The sequence below is a fragment of the Trichoderma atroviride genome, chromosome 4 (assembly GCF_020647795.1).
Source record: "Trichoderma atroviride chromosome 4, complete sequence".
NCBI lineage: Eukaryota > Fungi > Ascomycota > Sordariomycetes > Hypocreales > Hypocreaceae > Trichoderma > Trichoderma atroviride.
The window spans coordinates 4,315,052-4,340,968 of NC_089403.1; the positions used below are offsets into that span (position 1 = coordinate 4,315,052).

The 25,917-nt window shown below is 51.1% G+C and overlaps 10 protein-coding genes across 10 annotated transcripts; 5 read left to right on the plus strand and 5 right to left on the minus strand.

Moving 5' to 3' along the window:
- Positions 1–368: 368 nt before the first annotated feature.
- On the plus strand, positions 369–1,733 carry TrAtP1_008808 (uncharacterized protein; the record flags this gene model as incomplete). Its single annotated transcript, XM_066114058.1, has 1 exon — positions 369–1,733. The coding sequence occupies one exon, from the start codon at positions 369–371 to the stop codon at positions 1,731–1,733; it is 1,365 nt and encodes a 454-aa protein (XP_065970151.1).
- Positions 1,734–2,611: 878 nt separating this feature from the next.
- On the plus strand, positions 2,612–4,053 carry TrAtP1_008809 (uncharacterized protein; the record flags this gene model as incomplete). Its single annotated transcript, XM_014087032.2, has 2 exons — positions 2,612–2,684; positions 2,732–4,053. The coding sequence occupies 2 exons, from the start codon at positions 2,612–2,614 to the stop codon at positions 4,051–4,053; spliced, it is 1,395 nt and encodes a 464-aa protein (XP_013942507.1).
- Positions 4,054–5,048: 995 nt separating this feature from the next.
- TrAtP1_008810 (uncharacterized protein) lies at positions 5,049–5,976 on the plus strand (the record flags this gene model as incomplete). Its single annotated transcript, XM_014087034.2, has 2 exons — positions 5,049–5,442; positions 5,537–5,976. The coding sequence occupies 2 exons, from the start codon at positions 5,049–5,051 to the stop codon at positions 5,974–5,976; spliced, it is 834 nt and encodes a 277-aa protein (XP_013942509.1).
- A 191-nt stretch (positions 5,977–6,167) lies between these two features.
- TrAtP1_008811 (uncharacterized protein) lies at positions 6,168–6,835 on the minus strand (the record flags this gene model as incomplete). The annotated part of the gene is made up of 2 exons (XM_014087035.2): positions 6,168–6,742; positions 6,817–6,835. 2 exons carry the CDS (start codon positions 6,833–6,835, stop codon positions 6,168–6,170), a joined length of 594 nt encoding a protein of 197 aa, XP_013942510.1.
- A 795-nt stretch (positions 6,836–7,630) lies between these two features.
- On the plus strand, positions 7,631–8,341 carry TrAtP1_008812 (uncharacterized protein; the record flags this gene model as incomplete). The annotated part of the gene is made up of 1 exon (XM_014087036.2): positions 7,631–8,341. The coding sequence occupies one exon, from the start codon at positions 7,631–7,633 to the stop codon at positions 8,339–8,341; it is 711 nt and encodes a 236-aa protein (XP_013942511.2).
- Positions 8,342–9,584: 1,243 nt separating this feature from the next.
- Positions 9,585–10,058, plus strand: TrAtP1_008813 (uncharacterized protein; the record flags this gene model as incomplete). The annotated part of the gene is made up of 1 exon (XM_014087037.2): positions 9,585–10,058. One exon carries the CDS (start codon positions 9,585–9,587, stop codon positions 10,056–10,058), a length of 474 nt encoding a protein of 157 aa, XP_013942512.2.
- Positions 10,059–10,812: 754 nt separating this feature from the next.
- Positions 10,813–13,069, minus strand: TrAtP1_008814 (uncharacterized protein; the record flags this gene model as incomplete). The annotated part of the gene is made up of 3 exons (XM_014087038.2): positions 10,813–10,863; positions 10,931–12,624; positions 12,838–13,069. The coding sequence occupies 3 exons, from the start codon at positions 13,067–13,069 to the stop codon at positions 10,813–10,815; spliced, it is 1,977 nt and encodes a 658-aa protein (XP_013942513.1).
- Positions 13,070–13,663: 594 nt separating this feature from the next.
- TrAtP1_008815 (uncharacterized protein) lies at positions 13,664–14,586 on the minus strand (the record flags this gene model as incomplete). Its single annotated transcript, XM_014087039.1, has 2 exons — positions 13,664–14,388; positions 14,466–14,586. The coding sequence occupies 2 exons, from the start codon at positions 14,584–14,586 to the stop codon at positions 13,664–13,666; spliced, it is 846 nt and encodes a 281-aa protein (XP_013942514.1).
- Positions 14,587–16,679: 2,093 nt separating this feature from the next.
- TrAtP1_008816 (uncharacterized protein) lies at positions 16,680–19,446 on the minus strand. Its single transcript, XM_014087040.2, has 6 exons — positions 19,040–19,446; positions 18,372–18,874; positions 17,695–18,223; positions 17,432–17,468; positions 17,276–17,345; positions 16,680–17,174 (listed from the first exon to the last, which is right to left on the minus strand). Exons 1-6 carry the CDS (start codon positions 19,393–19,395, stop codon positions 17,014–17,016), a joined length of 1,656 nt encoding a protein of 551 aa, XP_013942515.2. The 5' UTR covers positions 19,396–19,446; the 3' UTR covers positions 16,680–17,013.
- Positions 19,447–20,788: 1,342 nt separating this feature from the next.
- TrAtP1_008817 (uncharacterized protein) lies at positions 20,789–23,647 on the minus strand. Its single transcript, XM_014087041.2, has 2 exons — positions 22,705–23,647; positions 20,789–22,634 (listed from the first exon to the last, which is right to left on the minus strand). Exons 1-2 carry the CDS (start codon positions 23,393–23,395, stop codon positions 21,064–21,066), a joined length of 2,262 nt encoding a protein of 753 aa, XP_013942516.2. The 5' UTR covers positions 23,396–23,647; the 3' UTR covers positions 20,789–21,063.
- Between the last annotated feature and the right edge of the window lie 2,270 nt (positions 23,648–25,917).

The window sequence follows — 25,917 nt, forward strand, 5'->3', positions numbered from 1 at the left end:
GGATTTCCAGTATTTACTCTTCTTCTACTGTTTCGACTCGTAGCTCAAAACACAAAGAAGCACAGATAGTCGTTCAAGTTTGCTATTTATAGTAACTGCTATTCATTACCTCTTTTACAGATACTCAAAGACACTTTTACGTATTGTTTAGCTCGTTGTTCTTTGTATATTATTGGGTTCATTGTATTGATATCACTCGCCGACAAACAAACAGACGGACTACGTCATGTGCATTTGGCCTTACTTGGAAGCATTGGACTATTTAATTCAATACTTTCTCCCCTTTCTTGAAACATAAACTCCATGACTTTTCTCTCCTCTCGGTATATCATAACTACATAAAACCACAAACCATCCTCCTAGTCTCCATGGAACAAGCCCAAGCCGCGAGAGCCGCCCAAGAGGCGCGCGATCGTCTTGAGAACCCAGGTCAAAGGCAAACGAATCAAGCTACAGGCATCGAAAACCCCAATTCTAAGCCTGTTTTGAAGCGGAAGCGAGAATCCGAACTCGCTGATGAACACGCCCTTGCTGAAAGCCCAGTCGCCTTTTGGGCGAGAGAAGGGTTCTGGCCTCCCAGATACAAGAGGCGTGGTAGACAACATATACTGGCACGAAAGTGCCCGACAGAACCGTTGAGCGATGACATGGAAGGGATGGAAAATGCACAAGACTCGACGGGAGTACAAGACTCGCAAGACGCAGGAAATGCAGTGAGTGCAGGGAACGCAGAAGCTCCGGGAAATGAAGAAGGCTTGGAAGATGCGGAAGATGTGGAATATGAGGAAGATGAGGAAGATGTAGAGAGCGATGGCTGGGCACATGAGGAAAAGATTACCCTCTATAAGGATCTTGAATGGGATCTTGATAAAGAACGCAGTTTTATCTGCGATTCAATCCTAGGCGCCGACCCGAAGATCACGGAACTCTGTCAAAAGTGGCTTGAGGAATCCCAGGAACTTCCCGATGGACTCGAACCTGGCGTTGACTTTTTCGAGTCTCTCGAACAAGACAAGACTGAGCTCGAGGCCGCCAAACTGTTCAGCTCGCACATGATGCCCTACGACGGGGTCCAAATTCTGAGCACAAGCTTTTACAGAGGCTGGAACAACTCGGTTCCCTTGGCTGAAATGCGGCCGCAGCCTGATTTGACTGTCGGATTTGCCCTTTGCGAGTTTACCCAGGACCAGCTCAAGCGACTACTTCCGTTTATTGGTGGAGATGCAATCAATTATCAATCCTTCTTCATGGCGACAGACAAGATATGCTTCCCATTTCTGACGTACGAAATGAACGACATCTCTCTCGATAACGCGGACCTTTTGAATGCTCACAACATGACTCTTGCCGTGCGCGGCGTCGTCGAGCTATTCCGTCTCGTGAACCGCCAGCACGAACTTCACCGGCAGATTCTTGCCTTTTCTCTCTCTCACGACTGCACATCGGTGCGGATATACGGCCATTATGCGGAAATTAAAGGAAAATTAACCACGTACTACCACCATCCGATACACAGCTATCGATTTGAAAATGAGGAGGAAGAGGGGAAATGGGCGGCACACCGGTTTGTGAAGAATGTTTATGAGAAATGGGTGCCTGATCACTACGAGAGGATTTGCTCGGCTATCAATCAGCTGCCGCTGTTGGGATCTGATCCTGAGTCGATTTTCAATCACAAGTGGGATCCTATGTCGCAGTTACCTGATGTATTGGCCCATCTTGAGATGGAGTAGTATACACGTCGCTAGAATTATGCATCTGTGTCTTTTTACAGTTTTAGAGACATGATTCATACACAGGCGAATGGGTAGCTATATATGTATATGTGTGCACAGAGTATCTGAGTTTTTTGTTGAGTTATGGTAGTTGGCAATTCAATATTCAAGTTTTCATTAAATTCATCTATTAATACCAGTCTCTACTAACCTACAAAGTAGCCGCAAAATGGTTTACTACTAGTAGTACAAAGAGTTTCCCATAGCCCTATAAGAGCCAGTCGCGGGGTTTAAGCGTCAACTTCCATGATGCTTCTATGATACCCATCTGCATTTCTTATAGTTTTATTTTGTTAATGACCCCAGAAGCGAGCTTTCGATCGGTTGGTGCTGGCGGTTTCCCCATTCGCAGTATAGAGTGGCGTGGAATCCTTGCAGAGATCAGTGTCTTATGCAGCTGCGCTTATTGCGCTTAAGATGGCGCTTAAAGCGGCGCTAAAATGATCTAGAGGTAGATACGTACAAGTATCAATACAGTACTAAAGTAGAAGCAATAGAAAGGGTAGATGTAGAAACAGCGGAAACAGTTGGAAGCTCTAAATAAGAATCTGGTTGAAGTTCTCAAAAAAGGCTTCAGTTGTTAGGGCCCCTGTGCGCCGTGGTGTCTGGGTGCTAAAACTCCTTTTGGCTGCTCCCCACTCCCTTGTCAACCTACCACCTAGGCCTACCTACCTTCATACATACCTGGGGCAACTTCAACATGCATGTGGTCGCGCGTCGCCCTTTGACACGCCATACGCAGCCAGTCCCATCATGTCGCATTCAGTGTTGATGCCCAAACTCATCTCCGCCTGTTCTCTCCCCGGCATATAAATTCGTCACTGCCCTCCATCGCGATGGCCATGGCTCTCACTCGAACGCAGAAACGCGCCATCGAGAGCCAGCAGCAGCCAGAGCCAAATAAGAGAAGTATGGCCAGCCTCTATCCTTCGCCTGATATCGCTAATCGATTCCAGGAAAGCAGTCCAACTCAGATACACCGAGCCCGAACGAGGCAGCGAGGACCTTGACGAAGAGTTCGCCCTCAGGGAATCTGGCCTCAGGGAATCCGCCCCTAGTTGACAAAGTGGACGAGGGCGATCCTATCGCGTACTGGGTTCGAGAACAGGTGTGGCCATACGAGTACATCAAGGATGATCCCGACAGGCAAAAAATCATCATGCACCGTATACTCTCAAGGAAGAAGTCCGTGGTCGGCCGGAAGCGGCCAGAGCCTGCCTCTATTAGCTCTGGTACAGAAAACCAAACCAATGCCTCGTACCGCAGCCGGGCATTCGTTCAGCTACTCCAACTGCACGGAAGCTTCATGGAGATGTCGAAACTAGGAATCGCTGATGAAAGTCGAGATCTCTGCACGACCTTGCTCGATCACGAGCAGAAGCTTCCCCGTGAATCGATTTTTGATGATGATATATTCCAGACAACATGCCAAAGAGTCGCCTCCAGAAACGAGGCGATAGTAGTGCGAGATATCTTGCCATTGATTGTACCCTCTGCCGAGATTTTTGCTTCACGCATACCCGAGCTGGAATGTTTAATCGAGAGTGTCAATGAAGTGTGGAGCAATTCTGAGCCGGTAACAACTAATCGCCCACAACCGGATTATTCTGTTGGATTCAAGCGCAAAGCCTTTACGGAGGAAGAGCTGGACAAAATAGCCCCCGTTATCGGCGACTTTATTGCTGGGGATCAGAGCATATTCATGGCTACATCCGAAATGTACTTTCCATTTCTCACATGTGAAGTCAAGTGTGGCGTTGAAGCTCTTGAATATGCAGATCGCCAAAACACTCACAGCATGACACTCGCTGTGCGCGCGATTGTCGAGCTCTTTCGTCTTGTGAAACGGGAGAGTGAGCTGCACCTCCAAATTTTGGCATTCTCCGTCTCGCACAACCATGAGACAGTACGGATCTATGGCCACTATCCTGTTATAGACAAGACCACGGCGAAAGTCGAATACTACCGGCATCCGATTCGAAAATATGACTTTACAGAGCTCAATGGCAGAGACAGATGGACTGCATATCGATTTACTAAAAATATCTATGATATATGGGTACCAATGCATCTGGAAAGAATCTGCTCCGCCATCGATCAGATAGAATTACCGGAGCTAAATAACCCTGGCGCTTTTGCAGAAACAGGCCTTACTCAGGAGCTTGAGAGCAATCAACTTTCGCTGTCAAACGTCGATGTTGCGTCGTCGGATGAGGTGGCCACAACGGATACCCCCATTTCTTCAACCAATGCCAAGAAGCAAAGAAGAGGCAGATAGTGACTGCATCTAGCTACTAGATCAACAACATCTTGCTACTAAGCCAACGATATCCAGCTACGATATCCCGTCACTAGATCAGTGATATCTAGCTACGATACTCAGCTACTAGATCAACGGCGTCTAGACCAACATCATGCAACTACCAGACCAACGGAATCTGGCTAGGATCAGTAGCGTCCGACAATTATATCAGATGTATCTAATGCTTGAATCGAAACGCATGCAGACTCGCCAAGCAGCCAAGGCCATCCGTGTTGACAACATGAAGGCGCGAGCGCTCTCTTTGGAATGCCCTTCTTAGTAGAATGGGATTATCCGGCACTTTTAGGTGCGCAGTCAGCGTTTCCACAGCTCCCCCTACGCAACATCATATTGGCTGCTTTGAAACTTGAACCCTCATGGCTCAGTAAGTGTAACATGCATGGATTCGGAGCTTTGCGCCAGGTGCTTCAGGACCGCACTCTTACTATACAACCACGAATATTCTACTAGACCTCTTGGCAATTTTCCAAGGCAACGTGCTAAAGCATAAAAATTGCGACTCAAGACACATTTTGAGCTCTCCAGCGAAATGTAGAGCAAAGAAAAGTACTGTTGGACCAATTCCAGAGACATACTGCGGAATTAGAGATGCGGAAGGATTGGGAGGGGCTGCACCACACACGCAGAGCATCTGCATTATTTTCTCCCCTCATGCAGCGAGCGAGTTTATGCCAGGCTGCAGTCTAACACGTGGATGTAACGCAAGAGATTCGTCTTTTTGCTGCTCTTTTAGGTAGGTAGGTAATAGTAGCCAAGTAAGACCTAAGTCGCACCTCTAAGAATGAGGGTCAATTCCATGACCAAGTTGCACGCAAGCTCTGGACGAGACGTCACAGCGCCTTGAGCTCTATATCCCCCCCCACTTACACCGTCACTCGTCCTGCTTCATCCTTTCCTGCTTGCTCTCTCATTCATCCGTCATTCACTCTAATAAATTCATTTTTGCAAGCATGTCTGGTTCTCTGATTGATTTCCGCTCCCTCGTCGACTCGTACGACTTTGCTCCCGACGGCCGAGAAAAGTTCAACACCTTGTTCGGCCTCCTGGACAAAGCCATTGGCAGCTCCGCCAGCCACACATCTGACGCCAATGAGGCCGTCGCCAATGGCATCGACGAGATAAGCAACCGCGACGAGCCAGAGGGCTATCTCTGGACATTATGGACGCTCTTGATTGAAATCTCAAAGCGCATCCCGTTGGACGACCCGCGGGTGCAGAGCTTGGTTGAAATTACCCAGAAGCTCAAGGTCAAGAAAAGCGCAACGGTGGAGGTCTGGGGAACGAAGTTTAGCCTGTGGACTGACATGCCGCTCTTTGGCGCCGTCATGAGAGAGGCGTGGAATGGTGAGTCCAATACCAATTCGTTCTTTTTCCTCATTTACTTTGACAAGAAGAAAAAAGACACGGTTGTTTGAATCAGAAATACTAACAATTTTAGGCACTCCTAATTACGACAACTCCCCCGAAGATGCCACCACAATCGCCCAATGGAAGTCGCTCAACTCATTCGCCGCCCGCCTCCTCGGCTCTTCCGTGGAGTCTTGGACGAATTTCGCCCTGTGGGAACTTCGCGACGGGCTGGAAGAGCCGCTGGAGTCTCAACAGGCCAAGGACACGCACTTGATAACCGCATCGGAATGGATCACCCACGCTGGCAAGGTGTTGTACGATGAAGGGCGCAAGGGAGTGCCGGTGGGCGAAGATGATGTACAGTCTCTCAGTACCGGTTCGCTGTTGAAAGGGGAAGCTTCGGGATTTAGTGAAGCGAGATGGGACTTCTGGAAGAAGAAGATTCAAGAGCTGAGCGTGGGAGCGGGTGCCGAGGCGAAGAAGAGGGCGGAAAAGGCCTTGGAGGTGATTAAGAGCCTCGAGGCTTGAAGCCATCTCAAACTTCAACAAAATATGTACCAAGCAAGAAATGGGGGTAAATTCTTCATTTCGCTTTCTAGATCTTACGCAGCCATAGCATGATAAATCTCCACTTTGCCTTGTTTCACACACAACGTGGCCTCCCAAATGAACCCAAAGACTCCTGTACGCCGAACCCATCTTGCGCCGCATCTCGCCCATCACGCATACATCATATCGCCATCCTCCTCTTCGTCGTCCTCCACAATTGGAATCTCCTTCCTCTTGCCCATCTCATCACGGCACATGGGACACGTCCCCTTGCTCCTCAGCCACGGACCAACGCATTCCAGATCAAAACGATGCTTTCCCTGGCACGGCAGCTCCACGACAAGACAATATTCGTCCTCCAAGTAGGGTATTTTGCAGATGGCGCAGTCATCCTCCTTGTCGAGCTTCTTCCGGTTCACTCGCTCCAGCATATCGACAAACTCCTGACTCGCGCCCTGCAGTCTCGTCGGCGGATCATGAATGTCGTCCTCTAGGGAGGCTATCAGCTGCTCTAGAAAATCGCGATTGCCCTCTGTAGGCGCAGTCGTCTGCAGCGTCTGGAGCTGGCTCTGCAGGAGACGGAAGAGCGCGGCTGTGTCGACGGGCGTCGGCGTGGCGTGCGGGTTGTGATGGGGGTTTTCGGTGCTGCCTGGCTCATCGAGCTGGTTGAGGAGGGAGAAGAAGGAGGCCATGTCGACGCGGCGGCCTTGGCGACGGGGCTCGGAGAGTTTTACATTGTGTTCGACTGCGGGTGAGCAAGGTTGTAAGCTTTTCTGCTGTGGTGATGCTGTCGTGGGAGATGATGTGTAAAATACATACGTTCGTACTGAGTGGCCATGATGGGCAGCGTTGCGGAGCAAGAGCGCCGAATGACGAAAAACAGCTATTCACAGACAATTCTGCCGAGTTCAATTGGTTCAAAAGATGCTCCCATCAAAGAGGCGGATGGGCTGTCCGCAGCATAAAGAGAAAACTGAACCAGCGCAGGCAGAGATGCTGTCGCAAGCCCGCAGCCATGGAGGGGCACAGCTTTTAGCGGTTGGAGGGGCATCAGACCCCTAGCAGCTGCGAACTACTTCACATGCTAGCAGTTCAGTGCCTTTATCCGCTGTAAATTGAATGCCTTGCCTATTCCAGGTACATAGTAATCTGGTCAGCACCGTAGCTGCTGCGGACTTGATCCCCACCTTTTCGCAGTCCATTCAGACGCAAATCACGTCACAAGAGATAGAACCAGATGCTCCTCCGTCTCACGCGGATAAAATACAAAGCAACGCGTTTGTAATAAACGCCGACCCGAATTTAAGTTCCCTCGGCTTGATGACGATTTTCCACCTGCATTGATTGCAATCACTGCACAAACCTCGGGCGTTTCGGGCCGCAACGTCGTGATTAACTCCATTCCATCACATCCAACCATCTGAGGTGGGACATAATCATATAACACCACTCCGCCTCCCACTTCTGTCGAGCTTCTATTTCTTCTTCTCATTTCCCCATCGAACTACTTTTTCAATCCAGTAGCTTTCGTCTTTCCCATCTCAGCTTGCCTTTATCCATCTGCTCTTATCAATTGCTGCTCCACCACCAGGCTCCTCACATCTCCAAAGCAAAAAAGCCAGCTTCAGCACCAATGGCCTCCAACTCCGCCGCCGTCTTTGGCTCGACCGGCCTCGTCGGCTCCCACATCCTGTCCAACCTCCTCGCCACCGGGCCCTTCAAGCCCGTCACCACCATCGCCCGCCGCGCGCCAAAGGCCGAGTCGCCCAGCCTCAACTCCATCGTCGACGCCGACTCCAACAAGTGGCCCGCCACGCTCCTCGGCCTCTCGCCCGCGCCGCACGTCACCTTCTCCGCCATCGGCACCACGCGCGCGGCCGCCGGCGGCATCGAGAACCAGTGGAAGATTGACCACGACCTCAACGTCGAGGTGGCCCGCGCCGCGAAGCAGGCCGGCGTCAAGACGTTTGTCTTCATCTCCAGCGTCGGCACCGACGGCCTGCTGGCGTCTACTTCGCCCTACAGCAAGATGAAGAAGGGCGTCGAGACGACCATCAAGGAACTCGAGTTTGACCACGGCATCATTGTGCGGCCGGGGCTCATCCTGGGCGAGCGCGAGCAGGGCCGCTTCTTGGAGGGTCTTGCTACCACTCTGGTTCGTGGCCTGGGGTTCATCGGGTTGAAGGACAGCGTTGCGCAAGATGCCGAGGTGATTGCGCGAGCGGCCATTCGGGCCACGCAGCTGGCCGATGAGGGCAAGGCTCCCAGCAAGTTCTGGGTGCTTGGTCAGAGCGACATTATCAAGCTTGGCCGGACGGAGTGGCAGGGCGAGGAGAAGAATTAGACGTCTTCAACTGCGGGGATGCATGTATCTCGCATTGGCGTACATGGAATTGATCAATACCCTCTCTGCTCTTTTTTTCTTCTCCTTTTTAAATTTTCTTTCATACTAATCAACTTTCTCTTTCAATACCCAAGCTCGTGGACCACAGGAGGGGGCCATTGCTTAGCTCAATTCTTAGGAATTGCCAAGCACCAGTGATGTTCGACCACGATCAAGAAGAGCAAAGAAAACAGAATGATGAATCAGACATGTTATAAGGGGGGGGAGCGCAGATTAGAAACATTTGCAAGCAAGTTGAAAAATCTCTTCTTTGGTGTAGCTAGTTCATGGCTGAAGTTGTTATATTGGTAAGCAAAACGCTGGCTTACACGTAGCTTTGAAATTCAAATGATACCTCTTTCCATCTTTTAAAAAGCTGTCAACCATATTAAATCCATCCCCAGTGGAGATAAAACAACAAAGCAGTAAACAATAAAAGGGGAAAGGCCATCCAACCTCCATCAACAGCAAAACATCAAAAGATTCAGCCCTGCCGGCACAAAGTCCGCCGACCCGCACCCGGACTTGCCCCGCGACCGAACCCCGAGTGCACCGAGACGCCGCAAGGCCTATAACGACTAGTACCCAGCTACCCAGGTAGTGAAGGAAAGCCCAGTGTTGGAAACAGAGATTGAACAACGAAGCGTTCTTTAGTTTGGTTCTTTTGGCTTCTACAGCACCTGGTGCCCCGCCAATCCCCCGCCCGCACGATCTTTTTTAGTTGCTCCCGCGCGGCTGATAAGGCACGCAAAAAAAGAACTAAGGAGCTGGCCTATTTCATGCTAGGTTGCAATTTAACAGTCATACCGAGCTTCAACTTCACAACGGCGCTCTTTCTTTCTTTCTTTCTTTCTTTCTCTCCTTCTCTCTTCTCCTACTCTTTTTGTTTCTTCATTCAGCACATAGAGGGGAAACAGCAAAAAGTAATAATAATACCAGTCCAAATAAAACGACATCTCGGACTGTGCTCTTTCATCTTACAAAAAAAATTACCTCTCATAAACTCCAAACTCAACTCACTCAACCTCAACCTCAACCAACTCACCACAATGGCCTCTCGCCCTCAAATCATCGGCCCCGAAGCCGGCCCCGAAAAGCCCTACCCCTACAAAATGGAAGGCAAAGTCATTTCAGGCTTTGGCCGCGGTTCCAAAGAGGTACGCATACCTTCATAAAAATCACTCCTTCATTCATATATACACACATGATTTCTCACAACCTCCCCCCCAGCTCGGCATCCCAACCGCCAACCTCCCCGTCGACGACGCCCTCACCCCCCTGGATCGCAAACATCCCCTCCGGCGTCTACTTCGGCTACGCCTCCCTCGCCCTGCCCGCCTCCCACCCAGACAAGCCCCCTTCCTCCAGCGCGGCAGACGGCGCCTTTTCAGTCTTCCCCATGGTAATGTCCATCGGCTACAACCCCTTTTACAAAAACACCGTCCGCAGCGCAGAGGTGCACATCCTGCACAAGTTTGGCCACGACTTTTACGACGCCCACATGCGCCTGCTGATCCTGGGCTTCATCCGCGAGGAAAAGGACTACAAGAGCCTGGAGGCGCTGATTGAGGACATCAACTTTGATTGCGAGGTGGCCAAGAAGAGTCTGGCGAGGGAGGCGTGGGGGTGGGATAAGGGAGTTGGGGAGGATGCCGAGTGGTTTGTTAAGCCTTTATAGATTTTTGATGTGCTGAAGCACTTTTTACATGTTTTTTTCTTTTCTTTTAAAATACCATTTCTTGTTTCAAAAGCAAGAAAGAAATACGAGGTTACGGATTTATCAATGTGTGGTGAGAGACAAGGCTGGGATGGCACAACATAGACAAGTCAAGTCAAGAGTAAGAGAGAAAAGGCGCAGCAAAATGTCTTGGATGAGATAAAATATTCAATAAAAAAGCCATAAAGCATTGCAGCACTAGCCATGAGAAAGAAAGAAAAGACAATTCCCCCTCTTTGGCCAGTCGTCATCACACCTATATACTAGATATACGTATGTCCGAGTGGGTATGTTTGTGCATGCATAGTTTGAATGTGAGTGTGAGTTTTTTGTGTCTTGTTTTGTGTGCATGTTTGCGCACCTGTGGGTATCATCCAAGTTAATTCCCTCTGGTCATTAAGCTCATGTCATGTCAAACCGAAAAAAATAAGAAAAAAGCCAGACAAAAAATAGCGAGAGAGAGGAAGCACGCCACGAGACGTCTCGTGCTCTCCATAAGAATAGAAAGAATCAAAAAGCAATATCCTATTTCTAACCCAAAGTCCACCAGTTTTCTTCATAAAAAAAGGATCAGATATAATAGGCATCATAGCCTATCTGTCCATGTCCATTGTAAACGTTCATAACCAAAAAGGAAATGAAATGAAAAGCCAAACACCTTTCATGCATAAGTAACGTATAGTGTGTGCTGATTGAGAGTGCAGCCTAACGAGCTTCACACAGCGAGTTGATGAGGTTCCTGGTTAATATGATAACGAGGTAAAAACTGCAGAATCGTTAGCCACGCTGGTAATGTCAAATCTTGGGGGAATTGAGTTGAGAAATAAACTCACGTTGATGATAATCATCATGGGAATATCAAACACATCTCGCTTAATCGTCCAGCAATACGTGCAGTCGATTTTGCCATCCTTTTCAATCCTTGAAATGCCGTGCTCGCTGTCAATCATGGTAACGCGGCTGCTCAGGATACCCGTTCTGGGGTGTTTCTGGGGTCCCAGCATCTCCTTTGCTTCCAGCATCTCCTGCGTACGGTATTGAATCAGCCGACCACTACGCTGGACCTTGCCTCTGCTGTCTTCAAATGCCAGTTGAGCAAAATCGCGGTAGAACTCGACCAGACTATCATCGTCCAGCAACTCGCCCAGGAATACAGGCTGAGGGCGCGAGTTGTTATTCTGCTGCATCTGCTGATTCTGATTCTTGGCGGCAGGTGTCAGTGTGCCAGACGAGCCTAGGCTATCGCCATCATCGGTGCCATCTTCCGAAGATCGCGTATATATGTTGCGGTTGGGCGCCTTGCCAAGCAGGACATCCTTGGGCCATCCGGTCAAGGCCGCAAATTCCTTATTCACGGCCGCGACTTCGCCAGATCGCCGACATACAATGGTCGGGGCGCAGCAGTGCTGTAAAAAGTCGTCAAACTCAACAAGCGTCCGCTGGAAGCATTTTTCCATGAAGATGAGATCTTCCCGAGTCAAGTCTTTGGTGCACGAGATGAACGAGGGTCGAATCTCTCCCAAGGACTGAGCAATCTTCAGCAGCTTACCCAAGGGCAGCCGGTTGCGTATGACGGATATCATGTTATGGAATCCAGCAACATATGGGTAAGGTTCTTTGACGCTTGCATATATAGACGCAGAGTCCCGCTGTCTCTTGCCGAGAATAGACTGAAGCATCTTGTCTTGCTTCTGCTTGTGACGCTGAGGCCCAGGCAGATTAGGCAAGCCTGCGAATGCCGTTGGGTTGGGAGAGCCATCCATGATGGCCTGTGGGCTCGCCGTCGTGTCGGTACTTGGGCTGGCCAGGCTGTTTGGCCCAGCGGCGATGGCAAATGCGTGAGGCAGGCCATGCTGGAGATTGCCCTGGGTGTACATGTTGGATCCCACATCGAGGCCGCCATAATCACCGCCCATCATGGCAGCATCATACGACCCGTTGCCATTTCCAAACATGGCGGCGTAGTTTGCTTCCGTCTTGGGGGTATGTGACATGGAATTCTCCCGCGGTGGCGTTTCTGCACCGAGCGTCATTTTGTTCAGAATTCCAAATTCCCATCCAGCATATTGACTGCCAAAATTGAGGCCTTCGAGATCAAAATTATATAGTGCGGGGTTGCTGGGATCAAACAGCGCGTTGAAATCCATAGCAGGCGCTCCTGGGAGCATGCCACCCATGTGTGCCTGCGCTGCGGCAGAAGCACTATGAAAGGAGGGCGAGATGGGAGAGGCCTGAGGGTTGAGATGAATGTTTTCGGGAATGGCCACCTGAGGCTGGCTAACGTTTGGGTAGACAGAAAATGAGGGGGTTCTCTGCGGTAGAAAGCCATCATTCGAGGGCGGCGCAATCACGGGCTCAGAGTGGCCGTTGGTCTTTGTAGACAGGGGAGGGCTAAAGTTTGGCCCCAAGACAGGCCGGAGAGCCTCTGGAGGGGCATCGTGAAGGTACTTTGCCTTTTTCCTAACGCCATCCTGGCACGCATCGGCAAGGCCTCGCTTGATGCATCTCTTGCAGGGCCGTTCGTCTCCTGTGAAGGATAAAAGTCAGTGAAAGGGATGATTTCAATGGATATCGAATCCAAAAGAAGAAGGGAAAAGAGAGAAATGTCGAGAGATGTCAATGAAAAGTAGGGATAGCCAGTCGTCTGGTAAAAGAGGCAGCGCGAGAGAAGGGGTGTAAGCAGGAGGACTGCTTCTTCCTCTTTCTCCTTTTAATCATGGAAACAAAACGCAAAACGCACCGCAAGTTAAATGCGCCCTCTGGCAAGCAAAACACGCTCTCCTGGCCTTCTTCCGCCTGGGCCTCGAAGGGTCCTTGGGGTCGTACTTCTTCTTGTCGTGAGAGGAGCCATTGGCTCCCGCGGGATCGGCCATGCTTTCGTCGTCGTCCTTGAGAAAAGTCTCCGAGTCTTCTTCGTTCTCGGACACAGGGTCTGAGACGTCTGCTCCGTTGTCCTCCATGTCTTCGGGCATTATGGCTACGGGTCTTTTTATATATAATGACAAGCCCCCCTCTTGGCGCTTGCACAGCAGAAAGTGACTATTTGAGTCGGCGCACCTGCAGGCCAGTTGCTCTCGCAAATCAGGGCAGCGATCCCAATCCATCCAAACCTATGCGCTGATGAACCACACCAAGGAGCGCACGGCTTTGGTAGCACGGGCGAGCAGGGATCCGGATAGTGACACGGCCGTGTCTTTTTTTACGCAGAGAGGTGCAAATCAAACAAGCAAGAAGCGATCCACAGTGGCTTGAAGCTGGTCAGGGTCGCAATTGGGCAAGAGTCACCCTGCCTTGAAGTTATTGGCGCTCGCGCAACGAATGGAAGCAGAGCGGCGAGCAGGTCCCTGTCGCGGGAATCTGTGTGTGTAGGTATATGCGCTCGTCTGCGCAGTATCCTGTAAGACTGCAGTAGCTGGTAGCTATGCGCTGACCGGTCGCGGGAGGGAAGATCCGGGGCTGATGGCGTGGGAAGCCGGCAAGGGCCAGCGACGTTGGAGGAGAGCGGCCAGTTCGTATTCTCAGCGGCGTGGATACAGTCGACAAGGCCAATCGGCGTCGTCAAGGGCTCAGGCGCACAAGAGGCGTCGGTCGTGTGACCGGGCGGCAGGTTTCAATAGAGCTGCGGCGCCGGTGGCATGGAGGCCAGTGAATTGCACGCGGAAGCGCAGCCGGGCAGGATCTGTCTTGTCCTCTTCGGATGCTGGGGGGGTGTGTGATCGATCGGCCCAGGATTTCGCGGGGGCAGGAGGCGAGGGCCAGAGAGCAGAGGTGACGCCGCGTCCGAGGATAGAGACGGGCCAGACGCAAAGGGAGCGGCGGTTGGTTTGCTGCAGCCACTCGTCACCCGTCGATGATGGATCAAGGACACCGTCCGGCGGGTGGGCGATCGATGCGCAGGCCAGACGGCAGACGTGAGGATCGGGACCGAAGACCGGAAGCTGCAATCGAGGTCGAAAGGCAGAGTTGCAGGTCGCAGGTCGCAGGTGAGGTCGCGCAGCAACTGAGGCATGCGAGCAGCGCAGCGCAGCAGCCACGGGCTTGGCGGACGTTGGAGCAGCGACTCCGGCGGCGGCGGCAAAAACTTTTTGAGACGGGGCTCGGCGTGGAGACCCGACGAGCTCGAGCCGGGCTATGCGACCCCTTTCCGCGGCAGGGGAGAGCGAGGCAAGATGCGGCTGCTGCACGGCAGACCGGTGAGAGAAGAAGGGAAGAAGCAAGAAGCGAGAGCAGCAAAAAGGCGCAAGGGGTGGAGGAGTCAGAGGTTCCGTCAGCCAGATGCTGGCAACGGTGCCTTACCTAGTCGTCGACTTAAGCTCAGCCAGGGCGGCGATGCTCGTGGGATCGATTTCGTAATTGCCAGCGGCTCACTCTCTGCTCGCAACTGGGACGCAGCGCTGAAGGCTGGCTGGAGCCCGCTGGAGCCCGCTGGGTTGCCGCCCTGGGTGCTAATGGGCTGGACCGCTGGGATCCCCCGTACTGACGCAGCCATTGCGGGGTTTTCCCCCAAGCCTTGGCCCGAGCTAGGCCGGTGGCGGCGCTTCTGGGGGCTGGGGCTGGATTTGGATTTTGGGCAATCAGGGCGACGCTGACTGGCCACGGCCCAAAGGCGAGATCTGGGTACTTGTACGCGGCAACTCGCTGGCGCCCTATGGCAGCATCAAGTACTCAAGGTACTGCAAATCACGACGGGAGACGAACAAGACGCAAATACAAAGCAGAATTGATCTCATCAATGCCCTGGTTGCAGTCACGTCCTGCGGAGCCCTGGCTTGTGTTCTCGACAATAAACATGCAGCCACCGCGCCGTGTACCAATACTTCAAGGTTGTGCTCTAAGTGCATGCAGGCCTAGGACGAATGGGAGTCGAAGTGACTGCGTGTGTCGCGTGCGGCCGTCGAGAGGCAATCATGGGGTGCCAAGAGGCCAATTCCAATTCGAATCCATGTTTTCTAATCTCTGTTTCTCTTCTGCATCTTGACCATGTCCTTGTGCGACTCGTCTGTACCTCTGCACTCACCGATTGGATTCTTCAGTCTCCAGCAGCAGCCCCCAACAAGACAATCACCAGGCTCAATACAATAGAAAAACCAATTGCCCAGAGTCGTATTGCTACCTCTTAGTCCAAATCTAGCGCCAACCACCGCCGGCGTTCGGTAGTGGATGCGGCTAATTGAATCCAGGCCAAGCTAGGGGTGTGATTATTTGCAGGTTTTCTGCATGTGTCAATAGAGCAAGGCGTAGAAAAAACTCTGCCCAACAGAATGCAGGTGAAGATGGCGAGACAAGGGGGGTTTCTGGCGTTTGGTTGCTTGGAAATATTGGCTCTTACAAGAAGCAATACTACCTGCATGTACTTGGACACAAGCAACCACATGCACCTATGTGAAACGAATTCTCATAGACACAGAGAGGGACAAAAAAACAGACATCCACAACTCTACTGAGACGCCAAAAAAAAAATTATGACGAAAATTCTCGGGAACGTTCCTCCCCCAGTCGATCAGCGATAGCCGAGCTTCCGACTCTAGCCCGCCGAGGTCTCTGTATACACTAGTACGTAAAACACTGCCCTCTATTAAGGAGGCTGTAGAGACTGCGAGAGAAAGAAAGAAAGAAAGAAAGAAAAGAAAAAAACAATGGCATTATTTTCATGCATGCCGAGACATTATTTGCATTTCCATTATTAATTGTAAACGCTGTCAATACGAGTGCTCCAATCCTTACCAAAACACCGCTTGTGCCTGTCCAGTCCCACTCTCGAGCTCACTTACATCACTCAAGCTCACACAAACACAAGATCCCCTCCCGCAGGGCAGTCCATGCTCTTTTGACACGCCTGTCTCACACGGCCACCGCATGGCCGCTCTGGCTCCATCAAGAACAAGCTGCTGCCCTGTACCACACGCATCCACAAAGTTGCTGCTTGTAACACCAAACCCCTCACAAAAACAAACCTCACTGCATATGGCGGTCCCCTGCCCTGCGCAACTCACACGGAAACCCCAATGTCTCTATTGGTTCCTTACTTTCAGCTCGCATCCTGCCGTGCCTTGGGCTGTCAAATCAGGGCCCGGCGCGGGAAGCCAGTGGGCAAACACCGAACATGGTCGTAAAAAATGTACCGGTGAAGCAATTTCATACATGGACTCCCCTTGACTTGTTTCGTAGGCATCTCATCCTGGTATTTTTGTTTCCAAACTTGGACAGCTGAGTCGTAAACGATGTTGCTGTCCGGTGCTGTATGGCGCTTCTTCTAAAAGCAGGGATTTGCCAGCTTTCCAGCTCTGCGTCTCAGCCGCATCCATCGCAAAAACCGGTGACAGAGGTGCATATCTTGGCAAGCCTCGTCCGTCTCTGCATATGCTAGTTATACTAACTGCTGCTACATACCCCTCTCTCGTCTTCCAAATAGACATGTCGGCGTGATTCGAAAAGCGCCCAGTCTCCTGCGTCTGCTCTGCCTGCAGAGACGGCTTCCTGCAGACGCCCGTTGACTCGCATCCCTGCCTCAACAAGTTTTCGGTGTGATGCATGTTGTAAATCCTTGCATTTTTGGCTCTTCTTATTGCATGTAATGCCTCATCCTGGTATATACTTGGATTTTATTGTCTACCTCATTATAGTCGTATCCGTCATTCTGCTCATCCCATGCCATCTCCAGCCGAAGCCTGGTGTATTATCCGACAGTCTATAGTCCCGAAAAGGCATCTTCCATCATCTTGTCTCTTCTCTCTTGTCTCCTTTTATCCTTCTTTCTAGTCCTATGCGCCCAAAGAAATTTCCAAAAGATGAATCCCAATTTACCAGTATTACCCTCCAATAAGATTAGGGTGTAATCGTCTCGTACACCTCTCACACCTTTTTATCCAAATCCACCCTAAATAGCAAAAAAAAGCGGCATAAATGTTGTTTCCCCTCACGACCGTGCATATCGGCTCCTGCTCCTAATCTTCTTGCCGTATTTGAAAAAGACGTACGGGAACGGTATCATGGCCACGGTCAGGAACGCCAGCAGAGACGACGCCCACTGGTCGCCGAGCCTATGGTACATTTGTGCTCCGAAAAGAGGGAACACAGCTGCAGGTCTAAGAGTTAGCCCACGACGCTACAGCCTTGGATTTACATGGACATGGACATGGCCATGGGGGGGGGTGACAGCTCATCCAATCTTGGCTTACCTGCAAATGAACAGCGCACAAATGTGTTGGCCGCGAGGGCGCTGGCGGCGTACGCAGGATATGCGTCGACCTGAAGAGCCTGTTAGCATACACGTATACTTCCCAGATTGGAAAGAAAACAGTAAATATGGCGTATTCCATGCTGGAAAGACTTACCAAGAACGTAAAGATACCGGAAAAGACGAGCATGTTTCTGTAATCCACCCACAGTCAGCCACCAGAACACACGTGTCAACAGAAGCAAAACACAATACTGCTCCAAACAGGAAACGAAACAAAGAAGCTCTCCCGCCAAGGACGGCGTGAGGCAAGGGGGTGTTTTATAAAACAACAAAAATGCCACTATTCATACGCCGTGTCACCGTGGCTTTTCTTTTGGGAAATATAGAAAGACGCCACCACATGTTTATGTTACTCACCCTGCTCCAAATATGGCCGACCCAATAATGGGCGCGATCCAGTGCACAGAAGGATACGACGTCCAGGCAAACACAAAGATGCCAATCGACACCAGAAAGGACCCCAGGATGGCCGGCGGCAGCCGAAACTCGGGCTCGCTGCTGCCCGGCACGCCAGTCTCCTGCGACAGCTTCGCAATCAGCCTGCTGCGGATGCGGTGCCACACCGGGTCCGTCAGCATGCCGATGATCATGCCCAGCCCGAGGCCCAGGAAGGTCAGGCCGACCTGGTACGGCTGGAAGCCGTGGTGGGTGCCAAAGACGATGCCAAAGGCGCCGAAGAAGACGTACAGGATGCCCAGCAGGATGGCGCAGAAGATGTCGAGGAAGAGGCACATGGGCTCGAACATGAGCAGCTGGAAGGGCCGCTGCAGGGAGACGAGCACGGCCTTGAAGACGGACTTTTGCACCTTTTCCGTGGGCGCGAGCCAGCGGTTGTCGCCCGTCTCCTTGCGCATCTTGCGAGCCTTGTTTCTGAGCAGAATCGTGTCTATAAGTTTGTCACAGATGACCTCACGTTAGAAACACTGTACTGTACTATTTCCTTCATATTGTGTGATATCAAACCACTTCACATCGCCATCATCTTACACGCAAAGCAGGGAGAATGAAAGCATATAGGGAGGGGGCCAGCTTACGGAATGTCTCAGGCACAAGCAGCACGATGGCAACCCACATGACGCCCGCCCAGATAATCAGCACATAGTACGTCCACCGCCACGTCGTAAACTGGTTGATGAAGCCGCCCACGATGGGTCCCACGCTGGGCCCAATAAAGGGCGCAATGGTAAAGGCCGCCATGGGCAGCTGCAGCTCGTCCTTTGCAAACATGTCGCCCACCGTGCCGCCCGACACCGTCAAGAAGGCACTCCCCGCCAGGCCGTCGAAGAAGCGTGTCACAATCATGGTTGCCACGTTCTTGGCGACCGTCTGGGGAATCAGCCAGATCACGTACAGCGTCCAGGAGACCAGGTAGATGGGGCGGCGGCCAAAGAACTCGCTGAGGGGGCCGAGGAACATGGGGCCCAGGGCGATGCCGAGAATAAAGGACGAGAGGCCGAGGACAGAGACTTCGCGCGAGTTGTGGAATTCAGCCTCCATCTGCACGTACGTCGACGTGTATATTGAGCTGGCGCATGTTCTATACCAAAGGCGCAGGTATGTTAGCCACTCATATGTTGTACCGCAAGTCAAGTCCAGCGCCACATTGTTCCACCTCAGCTTTTGTCTCTCTCTCTCTCTCCATCATTTTCTGACATTTCCGTCTTAAATCAACCAACCAAGCTGGCAAAAGAAAACCACTTACACTGTAAGACTTCCCGCCGCAACGATAAACACAATCAGCCACTTGCGCGCCTTGTTGAAGCTCCTTGGATGCCACGGGTCCGCGTCGCCACCGTCCCAGCCAACTTCGTACGGATCCTTCTCCGGCCGCCCTGCCTCCAGGGCCTTTTCGTCGTGGTTCTGCTCATGCGACACGCCATAGCCGTTCTGCGATACCGTCCGGCCCACGTCCTTCATCGACTCTCTATTTGAACGAGTGTTTTGCAGATCCAGTCCGGCGTCGTCGTCTCCTTCTGGGGTGGGGGCCTCGTAGGCCTTTTCGCGGTCCGCCATGTTGGACCCGAGGGTCGATGCCGTGTCTACGTCTAGTTCCGTCATCGAATTATCGAATTGCTGGCGTTGAATTGGGGCGAGAGAGGAAGGGGGAGGGGGTGGGGGGGGGAAGGGGGTGGTTTGCTTGGCCTTGCTTTGGGTGAAGCAGAGCTCAGTTCTGTTTGTGTGGGCGTTTTCAAAGACTTTTTGGTGAGTGAATGATTGCCAATGCCCAAGCAAAAGAGAGAAATTGAAGATGTGCAGTGGATCAAGCAAGCATGATATATAATAAGCTTATAAAAAGGCAAGGTGACGCTGGTGATGGAGACGCTGGCATGATCAATCACGAGCTGACGTGACGGTGAAGCATTTATTATCAATTACAGCAAATGGTCCACGATAAGCCCGGCTCCTTTGCGAGCAGTAGCCTTATGACATCGGCGTAACTGGGATAAAGTCTCGCCCGAAGCGCGGGTCGGAGAAAAGAAAGAGGAGAATGGCATCTCCTCAACTACGCATACGGCTTTCCAACAGATCGATTCCATAGGTTTTTTTCTTTTACCAATCAACCCCCCCGCATATGGCAAACCCCGGGCAATAGCATTCTTAATCAGCTTTTCCTATCGGTCGGGCAAAAGCAAAGGCGAAGGAGCGAGCAGAAAAAGCAAACAAATTAGCAAAATACGCCTCTATGTACCTACTCCTGGCTAATTCCCGTAAGCAGACTTATAAAATCCGGGCCACGCTAAGCTCGTTTGCTCGGCGGGAAAAGATACTCCAAAAGGTATTAATCTCTCTCTGCCGTATTTTTCTTGCAGAAACAGGGCAATGGTGCCTCGTTTGTCATCGATACGGTTCATCCCGTCATATCTCAACAAATGGACCCGAAAACGAGGTGGACCGTTTATCGGCGCTTCCAGTCAGGAACCAGCACAGCAGTGAATCTGGCCAAGGTCGAGTTTTTCTATTCTCTTCGTTTGCTTCATTCCCATGTTTCTCATCTAGTTTCGCTTTCGCTTTCGCTCTTCTTGACTTTAGCGCAAATGCAGACTAGCTGCAGCACGAATACATGTATTCGCTCCCCTCGCTCTCACCGTGGGGGATCTTATAACATGCTAGTATGCGAATTAGTAATAGGAGAAGCCAAGCCTCATAGGGCGTGCTATACAGCGTAGAAAAGAAACCCTTTGGCCTTTTAATCTCCAACGGACAATAGTTGCTATATACAATCGGCGACAGTTTCATGACGCGAAAGGCCGAGTATCCAAGACGGTAAGGCGAGGCAACGGGCACTGCGGGTATTGCGGCGATCTTCGAAAGCCAAGAGGATGTGTAAGCTCCGTCCCCGTTTAATGTTGACGCCGGCAGTGCTTAACGCCTATACGCCGGCGGATATAGGCAGGGCTGAGTCAGTTACCAGCAGTTCCAGAACTTGGATCAACACGAGGCTAATATCGGATTTGATACAACAATAGTCATGTTTCATCAAGAGGCTATATACATAAAAGCAAACATCATATTCCAGCACCATCAGTTCCTTCTCATCCGTGTCATCTCCATCGTCAGTGTCATCACTCCGGTATCGGTATACAAACTCCAACAAGATCAAAGCTCCATCAACGCCAGCCACCTTCTAGGATATCGACAAACATATCTATAAGCCAAAACTAACAACAGGGTATACTTCCAAAACCTATTCACAGCTCCATGTTCCCATCCTCCAAAAATCCACATTTAATAATACTCTGGCAACCCACTCTTTGAAAAATCAGGCACATCCGTATCACAGTTAAAGCTCCTGTCCCACGCCTTCTGCGGCAGCACGCCGGCCTGCATCCCGGCCTTGTAGCTCCACTGCGGCGAGGTCTCCGTCTGCCATGTCCAGTACCACCAGCCCAGCCCCTTCTCGAAGCTGTACATCTGCGCCTCGGCGAACATTGTCAGGAACTGCTTGTACTCGGAGCTCCATTTGCTCGGGTCCGCGTTGGCCTGGTCGCACGAGCACTTGCTGTCCTTGGTTGGGCAGTCTGGCGTCAGGATCGCCGTGCTTGCGTTGCCGGTGTTGAGCGTGCCCTCCCAGCGGTTGCCCTGGCCGACGTTTGTGACATACTGCGCGCAGTCGGTGTCTGCCTGCGACCATTCGGCAAACTGCGTAGGTCCGTAACCTGTGCTCGTGTCCTGGCTCTGCTCGGCTTGCTGCGTCCAGCCCTGGCATGCGTACTGGACCTTCTTCTGGTGCGTAAAGTCGATCTGGTTCTGGTTGAAAATTACGTATTGGTGGACATCGAGCACCAGGCCATCGTAGCCCTGCATCTTCCCTTGCCAGTTGTTGAGACCCATAAAGCCGTCACCAAAGATGACCAACCCGTTGAAACCGTTTTTGCGGACCATTTTGTACGCCGTCTCCGTCCAGTTGACGACGGTACTAGCCTTGAGAAAGGTCATGCGCGGCTCGTTGGCCAGGCCATAGTGCGTGATGATGTTCTTATATCTGTCTTGCGCGAAGAACTGGGAGAGGCTGTTGTGGATATCAAGCGATCGCTCTGCGTTTAGGTCGCCGTTCGTGCCATTGAGCCAGCCAATCGCGCCCTGCCTGCCGCTATGATTCCATCCGTTTTGGCTCCCGGGCAAGCCATGCATGTCGAGATTGACTCGAAGACCGTACTTTCTGGCCCATTCGATGCCGCGTAGAAGATATCGCCACGAGGTTCGGTAGATGTACTGGTCGCCGTCGTAGACTTTGACGGCCCAATATGAGAACGGGATCCGGACGTGGTCCAAGCCAGCATTGGCAATGTCTTGGAACGTGCTCTCCGTAACAAAAGTGTTATAGTGGTTTTCTATTGTGCTCGCAGCCTGGGATCCGAGATGAATGCAGAGCGTCCACTCGTCAACCACTCCAGCGCTCAGGGGATAGTTGAAGAGGGAGGGTGTGATGAAAGGCTCAATGGATAGCCATCCTCCCAAATTCACACCCCTGGCAGGAGTCTTTGAGTAGTTTCCCCAGGGCTTGTTCAGAGCAGGCACCTTGTCGTTTGCCTGTGCAGAATCATCCCAATCTGAGTCAAGGCCCATGATGGGAAGGCCTCCAACCATCACATCCGTAAATGTAGTGTTGAAATCCTCTGTGCTCGCCCAAGTGGTGGGGTCTAGATCGGTGTTTATCCACTTGGCCGGTACGTCGCTGTTGCTCGCCTTAGGACTAGACGAGTCGCTGCTACTTCCAGACTTGTGTTTCGAGCCAACCACCGCTGCAACGACGATGATGATGAGAAGAATAACGGCACAGATGCCGCCGACGATCCCTATAACATGCTGTTAGTGAACGCTTGCCATGATTTTAGGAGTCAAGAGCTGTGCGGGTTCGCCACTTACATTTCTTTCTCTTGGACCAAGTTGTCTTCTTCTTCTTCTTCTCTGGTTGGCTGTATAAGTCCTCCTTTCTTAGGCTGTCATAGCTGCCGTCTCGAGAATGGTTTCCCCAGCCGCCAAAGCCAAATCCCCATCCTTTGGACCTCCCCTCCTCCATTACCGCTCCGCTGACAACTCTGGATTTCTTCTTTTGCCGGCCGGGTTTCTGGTATTTCTTTGGTATTATCACGGGCTCGGTCTCTGGATCTGGGCTCGGCGACCTGTCTCTTCCTCTTGTCCGCCGCTGTTCTCGTTCTCTCTCTCGTTGTCTGTCTCGTTCCCATTCCATCTCCCGTTCCCTGTCTCGGTCTCTTTCAGCCTCTCTCTCTCGCCGCCGTTCCCGCTCCCGCCGCTGCTGTCTCTCCAAGCGCTCCCGGGCTCTCTCATCGTGCCCTTCCCCACGCTCTCGGTCCCGTTTTCTCCGCTCTCGATCGGCATGTCTTTGTTGTCTCACATTATCCTGGTTTAGTTGCGCCAGCGCATTCGCCGAGAGCGACTGTGATCTGCTGCGTCTGTCGGCTCTTCCTTCATCAGCGCTGCTCGCCCCTCTCCTCGTTCGCGATTCTTTTTTCCGCGGTCGGTCTCTTCTGGACGATTCGCCGCGCGCGCTGCGGTTGCGACTGCGGTGCGCACGTGGTATGTCGGTGTCGCTCATCGTGATGGTTTGATCGAGCTACGGCTCGCGAGTTTGCAGGATATGAGAAACATGAATTGGTAAGGATTAAGCGCTCTGGCAGAATTAGATAAATAACAAGAAAAACATTTAAACGCTCTACAGGCCACAAAACGCCGCCATCATGACCCGTGTTAACCGATATCCACGTCACTGATTTCTGGTTCGCGGTCAGCTCGCCAAGTTTAGCGGTTTGTTGGCAGGGCAACGGCCCACAGGACGGAGACTCGGCCGGGAGGGCGGCACCAGGCACGGAAGCGGCGCGCCGGAGCGAGGAGCTGCAAAGGTTATAAATAAACATCTGCAGCGTTAATTGAGTGCAGTGAGTGGCTGCTTCTAACTCTGAAGAGTAATTCAAAAACGCCATACGGTTACCTTTACGCGTGTGCGCAATATTGGAGGCCAATCATAGTCTTCTGGTGCTGCGATGAATACTGTTGATTGTGTTGACGATGGAGAAGCCCACTATTGCCTTGGCTTTGCAAGGAACAGTCTTGGCAAAACAAAGATACGAGTATCCGCCAAAACAAAGCAATTAAGCGCTAGCATAGCCACTGATATAAATAGGCTTCCTAACCTGCAGGCTAGTTTTCTATAAATCATATTAGTTTCTATCTTCTACGACAAGAGTGGACAATATGTGTTGAAGATTTTTCGGAGGAGATAAATTTAAGTAACTACTAGTATTTATTCTTGTTCTATACTCTGTATAGAACGCGTGAAATTTCTACAAGAAATTTCTTCCCATAACTCCTCTCGCGAATTTGGCGCCCTTTTTGCACTTTAAACAGGCTCGCAGCAGAAAAGAAAATTTGTAAATGCTCTCATAATCGGAGCCGCTAGAGAACAAGTTGTCACTAGAAAAACGAGGGTAAGCGTGCTTCGTGTAACGACGAGTTCATCTTTGGTACTACTCTCATAACGCCAACTTCTAATTACCTTCTCTGACACTGCAGTTAATTTTTCTTTGATCCTTTTTTATCGCTCGCTTATATCCAATGATAGAAAAGTGGATGTATCATCGCAGCTTAGAATGAAAGTGAGTCTCTGGCGGGATCGAAAATGCCCCAGTGAAATTGGTAAGTCAGGCCACCACTAAGTGGCCACCCCGCGAAGTGGCCAGCACCTTTTTCCTTCAACACCAACAACCTTGATATTGCAACTGTGATTTCGTATCCAAATTCTAGCTAATAGCTTTCTTCCATGGCAATGACTGAATCTATTGAAAAATCAATTTCTTCTGCGTTGGAAGCCATCCAAAACGGCGTATCGCAACGAAAAGCGGCAAAACAGTGGGGAATTCCCCGATCAACGCTGCAGAAGCGATTGAACGGCAGCCAGTCGAGGTCTGACGCAAATGAATATCTCCAACGCCTTTCTAGGCAGCAGGAATCTCATCTAGTTGAATGGATTCTAGTCCAGAGTAACCTAGGGTCCCCCCCAACGCGTCAACAGGTTAAAGAATTTGCAGTAAGGATCGTCAAGGCAGGCGGGAATGATCAACCGCTTGGGAAACGATGGATTGAAAGGTTCTTACGACGAAATCCTGAGATTAGGACCATCAGAGACCGCCCTACTGTTTAAAAGGAGCTACTAGTATGGCAATTTAAGGACATCTTTCAGTTTCAACATTTTCTGTCTGCCAAGAACATTCCTCGGCAGCACCATTATAAGAGACTAGATGACTAGAAGGCCGCGGAGAAGAAATGTATGAAGAAGCAGCTTGGATTGCGATGTTGAACTGCATTTCTCGAGTCTCAGGTGTGTTTCAGCCATGGGATAGATTCTTCAAACCCTGCTCATTTTAGATATCTGATAGTCCAGCCGCTGTGGCTTCTTGAAGATATTACATTACTACATAGTCGGCTGGGCGTTGAAAGCGTTTAGGAAAGGTTGGACTAACGACGAGGTCGCGTTCTGGCGGCTGAGAAAGATGACGTTGTGTTGCTATTTCCCTTTCATTTGAGTCGCCACACGTGTGACCCCTTAGTATGTATGGGTGGTTACTTAATTTGCATTTAGGTGTAAGGGTTTGAGAACGCAGCTCATGTTGAAATAGAAATGAGCTTCTGAGGGGACGAACAACGATGTAAACAGCCATTTCACAGGTGGCCACACGTAGTTATGTTGGAATAAGAAGTGAGCTTCGGGAGGTGAAGAGGCGCTAGGACGACCAGTTAATCTTGTATTGCCACTTATGGTAAAATAGAAGTAGGCATTTTGGGGACTAATAATGCTGTGAAATGAGTGAGGGTTTGAGAACGCTGCTCTTGAACCTAAGGTGCATTAAGAAGTGAGCTTCAAGGAGAGATTAGAAATGCTGTGAAAGGGACGCTAGAAGTGTCAGAATGACAGTGAGCCTCTGGAGAGATCAAAAATGCTGTGAATAAGGCGCTGAACAAGAATAATTCGGTAAGGGAGTGTATATTCGAACAGGAGGAAGCTTCTAGGGAGATTAAAAATGCTGTGAATAAGGCGCTGAACAAGAATAATTCGGTAAGGGA